General features: G+C 37.2%; 1 protein-coding gene across 1 annotated transcript in view; it reads right to left on the reverse strand.

Annotated features, from left to right (window-relative positions):
- Positions 1–438: 438 nt before the first annotated feature.
- The window catches only part of LOC136843120 (sodium- and chloride-dependent GABA transporter 2-like), a 21,771-nt gene continuing 12,037 nt past the window's right edge, over positions 439–10,172 (reverse strand). Inside the window, exons 4-12 of the mRNA XM_067111157.1 lie at positions 9,861–9,971; positions 9,455–9,603; positions 9,079–9,197; positions 6,192–6,420; positions 5,944–6,065; positions 5,711–5,839; positions 5,365–5,568; positions 5,057–5,227; positions 439–4,501 (exon numbers count right to left, since the gene is read on the reverse strand). Coding sequence (XP_066967258.1) covers positions 4,376–4,501; positions 5,057–5,227; positions 5,365–5,568; positions 5,711–5,839; positions 5,944–6,065; positions 6,192–6,420; positions 9,079–9,197; positions 9,455–9,603; positions 9,861–9,971 — 1,360 coding nt within the window. The 3' untranslated portion in view covers positions 439–4,375. The remainder of the gene's footprint in view (positions 4,502–5,056; positions 5,228–5,364; positions 5,569–5,710; positions 5,840–5,943; positions 6,066–6,191; positions 6,421–9,078; positions 9,198–9,454; positions 9,604–9,860; positions 9,972–10,172) is intronic.

The following is a 10,172-nucleotide window of genomic DNA, read 5'->3' on the forward strand; positions in this document are numbered from 1 at the left end:
ACTTCTGTTTTAGAATTCATAATTTAAGACTTTGTGGATACAACATAAGGTTGTGTTCTGTAGCAGTCATTCCCGTTTCTGATTCCTAAAATGATAATCTTCTTTGGCATTTACTGGGTTCATATTTCCACATTCGGTCATCAGACCAGTAAGCTACCTTCCTTTCTATTACAAAGTTAAGTATACCTTAGTTTTACCAGACCACTGAGCTGATTAACAGCCCTCCTAGGGCTGGCCCGGAGGATTAGACTTATTTTAGTCATATCTGTTTGGAGAATGCCTGTATTTGGCCGATGGCTCCATGTTTGCCATCTTCACCAAATGCAAGTTTGATTCGAACGATCATTACTACATCAAAAGTGCACAGTCCAAAGGAACACCAGCCATTTGCAAGACTAAAATATACTTAGTATAACGCAGTAAACAATAAAACACACATAGATTTATAGTTTATTTAACAGCACAGACCATATTCATATTTTACAGTACGAAAATATAGTTTTACAGCTCTCCAAAAACACTTTCCTTCTTCAGTATTACACTTATTGTTGAATGAATTAATATTTTCACAATTAAGGAAAGAGTCTGATTGGGTTACTGTAGAACAATCACCTCTGGCCGTCTCTAAATAGGTAATTTTTCTCTATACATTATTATGTAAAATGAGATTTGAACTACAAAATAATGAAATGCTCCAAATTTTATGACAACATTTTCTGACAAATTTCTTGAATTTATAACATCACACATCTCTTTTAGATTATATTAAAACAGTATTATTGCTTGACATTACTTTGCTGTATGTTTTGTCAGATGTTAAATATCATTAACAAATACAACAACAATTAATACAACATTCAAAAACTTGATATTTATTCGGCGTTAATGAAGCTTCGGTTCTGGTTCCCCGATGCTTCAAATGGAAGTACGTAATATCTGAATGATGATGATACCAGCCCTTCTCAAGGCACTCACTAAGTTTCTGCCGTGAATCACACTCAAGCAATGACGTGCCATGATAGTGATGACAATGACCACTTGCCAAAATTAATTACGAACGCATCATTTTCCATAATATGATCAGCAGCATGATGTTGTGATGTTCCTCATTAAAATCACATGAATGATGTCGTAATGCATCCTATTACGAAAATATTACGATCCCGTGATGTTGCTTGAAACTCATCAGCAATACTTTTTGAAAACATTTCATAGTCGATGTTATGCAGGTTCAGTTTATAAAAATTCAACTTAGCTGTAAGCATAATACAGACACTATAAAAAATGAAGGTTGGAGCAATGTTGTCTATCAGATTTTTTAACACTGTTGTAAGATTAAATTATTTAAGTGTCATGTTAAGTTTTTTTTTTCAATCTTTTCGGTGGTGCAATATAGCCTAATGAAAAAAAAAGAAACTATCTATATATCTGTAACTATTATGTGTGAATTAAGACTCTTTTACAAGTTTACAATAAATTATTTTGTTAATGAAATCTGACTAGTAAAAGGAAAAGAAACCTAGTAGACAATTGCCCCAGTCTTTGAAAGAGATCTGAGCCATCCAATCCGAAGATCATTTTAAAGTTTCATCCCCTTAATTTTGAAGTAATAAACTCAGAGCTCTTGATACAACTGAAGTTCACAGAACTCAAATAATACCTAGACTAAGCAGCATCCTCTCTCATACTTCAGCAAATGTAAAATGAAACGATAAGAAAAACCGAGGCTGTGATCATATACCGCAAACAATTTCAATTTCATACAAGAAGCCATTCAAGGTAGTAGCTTTGTCCAGTTATGAAAAAAAAAAACTATCCCCAGTACAGGAAATAGAACTCAATAAAATAAAACTCCATTTGCCTGCTTTATAGAAATGGAAGACAATATAAAATGGATTATTTCAGTGGCGAACTTGTGCATGATCTATAATACAAGAGAATGAGAGGCTCAATGAGACATGCATTGTGGAGATGAATGAAACTGAAAAAAAGGAGGAAAAATGTGTCGCGTGAAGGTAACAGGCTAGCTATTTCATGGGGGCGAGTGACTAATAACGGAATGATGCAACTGTTACTCTAACTAACTCCTCACCTGAGACAAAAATAAATAGTGAATATATGTATTCTTTAACGGCAACAAGAAAGTTGTTCCTTCATAATAAGCCAGTTTAATTAACAGTATTTAGGGTAATCGAATAGTAATCGCTTTTCTGATATTAAGTGGAAAAAATAAAATGCTTTTTTTATGGGCTATTCATAAGAATATCGTTGAAGGGAAAAAACAAAGTTCACTGACAACGTTTTGTATATTGTCTATCTACTTTCATGAAGTCGAATTTTTCTTCATTTACCACAAACAGCCGGAAAAATCTAGTATACTGAATTCCAACAGCTGAAATTACAAATAGATGCAGCGTTATTCCCTTTTCCATACTTTTGCTTAACAGTCACCTCTTTCAAGTTCCTTTTCTTTCAATCGTATTCCAAATTATCGGAGAGAATGAGAATTGAAAAATCCGAATCTCTGCCATACGTCAGATGAATTTGGAGGTTACTCTTACCGAAAACAAAATTTGGTTGATATGTTGGTATTCTCGCGTAAAAAAAGGATTCAGGTACTGGATCCAGCATTTGCCGGGAAGTAGAAAACATCGTGGGGCCCCACCATGGAACGTCGGGTTTATCCCAAATCCTAGAAGGGAGTAATAGTTGCTCTGAATTCTGGCATGAATTTCTAAAGGAAAATTTATGCTTTTACAGCACTTGTCTTTTCATCGGCAACCCTCTTTTTTTTTCTGTTAAGTCTTCTGTTGACCACTGGAATTGACAGTCATAAACTGAATTAAGTGCAGTACAAGACGAAACTCGGAACTTGTGTTCCTCACTGTAAAACTAGTAAACATTCTCGATACATCACAGATGCTCACTAAAATATCCTTAAAACTACACTTACTTAAAATATATGCACTTCTGAATATACAAATATGATAATGAAAGATATGATGCACAATTTTAGCCATGAAATGCAGACAAAACAATGAAATGGTGAACTGATGATTATAATGATTCAGAATGAAAATGGTTATACAGATCAGTTAAAAATTTATAATGGTTGTAGAATCGACAACCATTACAACTCTATATGAGCTTATAACTATAAATACTCTTCTACAAATTATCTGTGGAGTTTTCATCTCAAACGACTTAACTATTGAATCTTTCTACGATATTACTCAAGTCTCTCACACAGCTTCAGGGCTTTTTACACCAATTAGGAAACACCGCAATACCCTGTGCTTCCGTAGTAGGCCTACGTATTCTATGTGAAGCATCAGTATGTCGTACACCGTAAACCACTTAATAGAGATTTACTTCCTGAAGTTTTGAGCGAATTGAAATTTAGAATGTGACATAATCTTTCGACAAATAATCAAAAAGAGGGAAAATACCCCTTGGCGCTGTGTTTCTTACATTGAACGATCTAATGTGGTTCTAATCGGAATACTGAACAGCCGATTATAACTTCTCTGACACCGTACTCTCATTTGGATATACGCACTGTGTCTTGTAAAGATAACGACGAGGCAAAACATTATCTTATGTAAATTGAAAGAAAGAATATTAAAAGTTTTCCCGATTATAGCAATGACATCCAATATGAAAACCACTCAGGAATGGTTCACAATGTGCTCGTTACTGTATCAGTCTGAATGTCGTTCTCATCCGCTGAGCATCATATTTTCTGGGAAATTACGTTAAAAGTTATTTCCTTATACGAAATGCGTCTAACTTTTCTTTACAAAGAGAATCAAACGAATTCAGTAAGTGCAAATCTCATAATTATGTTAACGACAGATTTACCGATTTACTTTCCTCGCGTATACTGTTATGCATCCAAAATAGAAGTTCGTGAAAGACTGTGCCATAATCGATGTATAAGCAGCGCTGAGTTCTCCCTTATTGTGAACTACTAAAGTGTTATTTTTTCGTATTCCTATGGAAGTATGTACACAGGGTTGACAGTGTTTGCTGTACCTTTGTTATTTTTATGTAATAAAATGATCCTATCCGCCATCACAACGACAGCGTACAGCACAGTTATGAGCAAATAAGCTAGGAACAGTGCAAAAATGAGCATCCCACCAACGACGTACTTATAACACTCAGAAATATTAGTTGTGCATTTGCTAGGTCTAGCCCCAGTTTCATGTCAGCACATCAGTTTACAGCAGTAAAAGAGTGCTGTATTCTGAGAATCATGCTGTGATTATGTCTCGTGCTCTTGCTTTGACCGTCATGATGTAAAACGTTTTCCTTGGAAACACATTTGGATTGCTGGTTGATGTAATACCTTAAGAAAGAAAACGGGATCTTCTTATGCGCTTTCTGTCAAGGGATCCATCGTCATTGTTTTCTTGTATTCGAGATTAGGATTCTCGTTCCAGTCTTGTGGTCGGAGATGATGAGCTTTCAGGATTGGACGAGTTGAAGCAATCCATTTCTGAAGAAAGACAACAGTAAATATGCAGTGTCAATTCTGCTTCGAACGCGGCAAAGAATGGATATTCTGAATCAAAGGTGAACTCCAGTGACAGAAAAGAATAATATACAACAATATAATCTAAATGATACTATTGAATATTACTATTATCTAATAGATTAAATAATGCTATTAAGTAATACTATTATTCAGCTTATAAGAAGAGCTTTTTATCCCTTCATATATGAACTAGAGAGTGGACAGGAGTATGTTATTTACCCTTTAAGTAAGTGTTTTTGAAGCTATTCAGTAATGAGAGATGTTGCTATTTTAACAAGATAGGGGCATTCATTACTCTTAATCATTTTGTATAAATCTCACTATTTTACAATACAAGAAACCATCTAATGAATTTTTTAATGCTCAGGTTAACCTGTTTCATAGACACATGCCTATTCGTTAATATAAACGAACATGGAGGGACCTTAACATATTTCGTATTGATCCCCCAATCAGGTTAGAGGAAGCATGAACATACTTTGCAGTCACTTCCATTCGGAATTATGCATAACTTACCTCCCTCCATGTTCCAGGGTACTGGAAGAACTTGTAGGCCATATAAGTAGGAATCCAAATCAGAGACGCAACCACAAGGAGCCACCCAAGTCCTTGAGCCCAGCCTGGGTACAGGTAAGTCTTGTTGTAGGTCAGTGGTTCATTGAAGACTAAGGCGACCACTATCATACTCTGCAAATGGAAGGTCGTAATTGGTAACACTGTAGGTAAACCCCATCTAGAAATAGCAGCCGCGTAGGCGTGTCATTTGTGGATAATTTTCTGATGACTATGACCATTTGCTTATCTGAAGCAAATGCTTTACTTACAATAGTCATGATGGGAGTCAAGAATCTCCAGCAGATCTGGAAGTAAGGGCTGATAGTATATCCGAGCATCATAGTGATGTTATCATAGAACCTCTTTGCGCCATACACCCATCCGATGACCATGCTCTCGCAGAAACAAATAGTCAGTAAGATGATGCCACTTGCTGAGAAGGTGTCAAAGATTTGGAACACATACATTCCTCCCTGAAAAGAGAAGTAATGATTATATGAAATATATAGAAAATATTACAAAAAGTACCTCATTACTACATTACTTCACTGATATAAAAGAACGGTCTCAAAGTTTATCAGAATGTCAGAACATCTACTGTAAAGCCTAACGTACCTGCATAACCATTGTACAGCCAATTGCGAAGTCAAAGAGACAAACAACGGCAACTAGAACTTCACGTCGTCTACCAACACGCAGAATATCGGGGAACAGGTCAACAATTGCGGTAACTACTGATTCCACCTGAAAAAAGAACATATAAATATTATAAAAGGCAATTTATGATTATATAAAAAGGCACAAATAAGATCAAGAAGGTCTTTTATTTGAAAATGCCATAAACTTACTTGAACAAACTGTGAATCCATTCCGACCATGAGAATCATGCAGAAGAACAATGCTGACCACAGTGGAGCTAATGGCATGGCTGCCATAGCTTTTGGATAGGCAATAAAGGCCAAACCAGGACCTGCAATAAGAACGAGACACTAGAAATGTATTTTGGTATCATTTTCAGGTTTGGCTACACACCAGCTTTAGCAGTAACTGCATTCTGCAGTATAAGAATAGTGTACATTTCCTCAGAGTAACTTACCAGCCTCAGCAACTTCTTCCATGGGCAGCTCTAGCTGGTAGCTCATGAAGCCAAGGATACTGAAGATGCCAAAACCAGCAAATATCGATGTCATGGAGTTGCAGACGCAAAGAAAACTGCACTGCTTGATGAAGTTGTTGTCGAACTTGTTATACGAACCAAGGGCAATCATACCACCCAGGGCGACGGCGTAAGAATAGAAGATCTGGGTACCAGCATCGTTCCACACCTGTGAAGATAAAGAAGAATGTGGAAATATCTGGCAGAAGAAACAGCCCAAAAGGAGCTTTTTTTTTATTTTTTTTTTTGCCTCGTGCCATATGCCAAGTGTTTCAATTATGACATATTTCAGTTTCCAGTTTTGAGTGTCCAGACAAAAGACCAAGAAAATAAACAGAGAAGGACTTATACTTGGCCATTTCATTTTTATCATGAGAGCTGTCATGATGATGTCGAGCGTCATCACACAATACTAAGCATCAGCACTGTAGCTTGTCCTTAACATTCACATAAGATAGCAGTTCTTTTATTGCTAAGTATTAATGAGCATCCTTTCTGTAGGTTTTTAAGTAAGATTTCTGGGGATCACGGTGAGCAGAATTTACAGGTTTGAACCGCATGAAAAATGGATGGCCTAATATAATTTCTTCAAAAGAAATGCTACCCTATGTCAGGGCTTATTTTGCCGTTCTGGTAAGGGCTACGTGCTCTAGATTTCATCAATAATTTTTGACGTGAGACCTGTCAGTGCTGCTCCGTGGGTGCACTTTGTTAATTCTTGGGAAGTGTCTGTAATCAGTTATATCTGACTTGAAAGTCATATGATGGAAACAAACAAACAAAAAAAAAAAAAAAAATGGGGGGTTGGGGGTGCGGGGACTTCAAGTGCGGCATAGTGTTTCAGGCTTCCTTTGAATCAAAGATGCAGCCTGTCACTGATAAATCTTAGAAACTGATCTTTTTCTCTCATAACTTCCATCATGCCTCGTCCGTGTGTGTCCAAGATTTTCCAGTGTGAATAAGGTACGGGGTTCCAAGCTCATGTCAGGAAATGCATTCGCCGAGCAAGCATAGGCCTAAACTGACATCCCCTCTTTTTCATTTCAACTGATTTGAAACAAGAGCTCGTCATTCCATTTTCATACATATGCAAAACTATCTGTATCATATTCGAGATTATCTGTTATATTAACCAAGGAAAGTAATAGCCACATGGCCAGCCACATTTCTAATCACAGAGCAAATGTATCTGATCCATATTATCGATTCAATTATTCACAAGGTTTTAGTCCTCATACTCTGACAGCATACACTAAGAGTGAGTCTAACATCACCAGCCTATAAAATGTTTGGTTAGGCAGGGGTTCCAAGGTTCAGTCTTATTGATATTGATGTTCTCTGATAAGTCATCCTTTTAATGGTAAAAGCCTAAAACCAGTGCTTATAAGTTGAGCTATCTTTGCGAAATAATGATATTCCTTTCTCATCCTATATATATGATAAGGAGTATTACTCCTCAGAGGACAAATTCTGACCCAGGTTTAAACGTTGTACTGTGCTTTGAGATCTAGATTTCAAAGGATAAAGAATATTACTAAAAACATTCTTGAAAGCTTTAACATATGCTCCCAGCTTTATCAATTCTCTATATTTGCTGTTGGGAAAGGATTTAATACTTTGATTTATATTTTCCGTTTTGTTCCCCCTCTAAACGAAAAAATATTCAAGGGCCAAAAGTTTGTGACTTTATCATAATCCTTATACCACCATTTCACCAGTAATTCAAGTTTCATGAGTTATTCGTTATCTTTGCCTACATGAGAAACACTTTAATCAGAAATAGTTTTCATATGTTTGGTACAAAATATCATGATAAATGAAGAAAATCTGTCATTCAATAAAGTTCAAAATGACTGTCACTACTGAAACAGGAAGAGCCATACATATGGGTCGTTTATATCACCTTCATAGTATTCCATGTGCAAAAATAAATAACAGTGCCTGACAGCACTGACCGTACAGTTGACAATGCTGGTGAAATACAAATACCCTTTGACTTGTCCAATCCGCGCAGGATCGCCAACGCCCAAGTTATGCTCAGTGCAAACTGTTTTAACCAGCTGGTTAATTGCTTGACCACAGTTTAACTAATATAGCTGAAAAGCAATGACTTCAGATGACGTCTCAATTAGAATTAATGCTTATGGATACAGTGTTCTGTAAACAAAAATAATATTCAAGGTACAGGCACTGCACATACCAACTCTGCAACAGGTAAAATACATCTCTTAAATTCACATGCAGTCATCAAAAATGCACTTGTGTTCCATCATTTTCATTTCAAGACAGTTGATATATCAATAAAACTTCATAAAAGGTCACACCGTAACAGGAAAAACCAAGGTTCTATGAAATGAAACCAGCAATAACTGACAGTCCAAGAGACACCTGATAGACAAAAATACATAGACATTTGTAAACACTCTCCCCCCGTCGACCATGGATCTCTCTACTAAGACAACCTGAATTAGTGTAAATCTTTATATACTGTATGCAGAATGGAGCCAGAGTCACAAGCTCAAGACATTATTAGCGGATCAGACCTGGACTCGACCTGCGAACCTGTGAAGTCACATTGCATGTACAGTACAGCCAATATATCATAGAACAGTATATGCCTTTAGTCGACAACATCACATGAAACAGGCTTAAAATAAGCGTTCACAATATACCGGTTAAAGGTGTTGGGGAGGAGACTGGTAGAGCCAAGCACTAAAATTACTGTTACCTGCAAGACTGACGGACGTTGCTCTCTACCGCACGATACTGCCCGCAGACGCGACCAAGTGCCCTGCCTTTGGTCCTGAAAACGCATTTTAATAATTACCTTATGATCGAGGACTTTCTCCCACTTAGGCTCCAAGTAGAAGCGGATACCCTCAGAAGCGCCAGGCAGCGTCACCCCTCGCACCAACAGCGCCGTGAGCATCACATACGGGAAAGTAGCTGTAAAGATGTTTCGTTAGTACTGCAACATCAGCAAACCAATTCACTTCTGAAATGTAATGCTGGTTAATAAATGAGCGGCTGGTTCGCTCAAGTCTCGGGGGGCGTTTGCAGTTAATGGCAACTATTTCACATATGCCAAGTATAGCAAACCGGGAGGGAAGTGATTGGCCGTGATGATGGGTCGCGTGCGGCACCAATGGCATTTTTCTTATTTCTGTGTTTGAACATCGGTCGCCCTTTAGGATGAGACCTACCTGTGAAGTACATGATCTTGCCAGTCACTTTGACGCCCTTCCAGATCGCGAAATACGTGCAGAACCATGAGAAGAGGAGGGTTCCGAAGAGAGGCCACACCATGCCGCCCATGTCGTGCACGCCCTCGGTGATCTGCAGCACCTTCCGGCTGCAATTCGCAGGAGAGAGCAAACAAAGATTATGATGTGACCTTTCACATAAAGGATAAGGCTGGAGGCATTCTATGAAGCCTGACACATGTGAGATTAAAGGGTAAACGTTACAAAGTGTTTTGAACAATCTGCATAATACTGTTGTAAGGATTATATGCTATTCTTAACATGCTAAGTTCGGTATTTTGTGATGTTTATAAAGTGGATAAAGTAAGATGAACCAAAATAAAAAGTACAAGAATGTTGTACTTACTCCCAGAATTCAACAACAGAGTCTTTTGGCGTCAAGTTCAAGGCTTTAATATCCTCTATGATAGTGTGGTTTGCTATCCCAGTAAAGGAAACACAGGCATCGGTATTCCATCTGTAAAAAAACGAAATGATTAATTCAGCAGTCCAGATTCTAGCTGCCAAAAAAAAAATATATCATCTTAACTGTACAAAAAATTTATATGTACAGTATAGTTACTTACGTAAAGACACTCTTAATTATAAAGTACCTAACTAAAATACGAAGTTGAAGGATAGAATCATATGACATAACAAAGTAAAATTTTCGAGAAAT

The sequence above is a fragment of the Macrobrachium rosenbergii genome, chromosome 11 (genome assembly GCF_040412425.1).
Source record: "Macrobrachium rosenbergii isolate ZJJX-2024 chromosome 11, ASM4041242v1, whole genome shotgun sequence".
Taxonomy (NCBI): Eukaryota; Metazoa; Arthropoda; class Malacostraca; order Decapoda; family Palaemonidae; genus Macrobrachium; species Macrobrachium rosenbergii.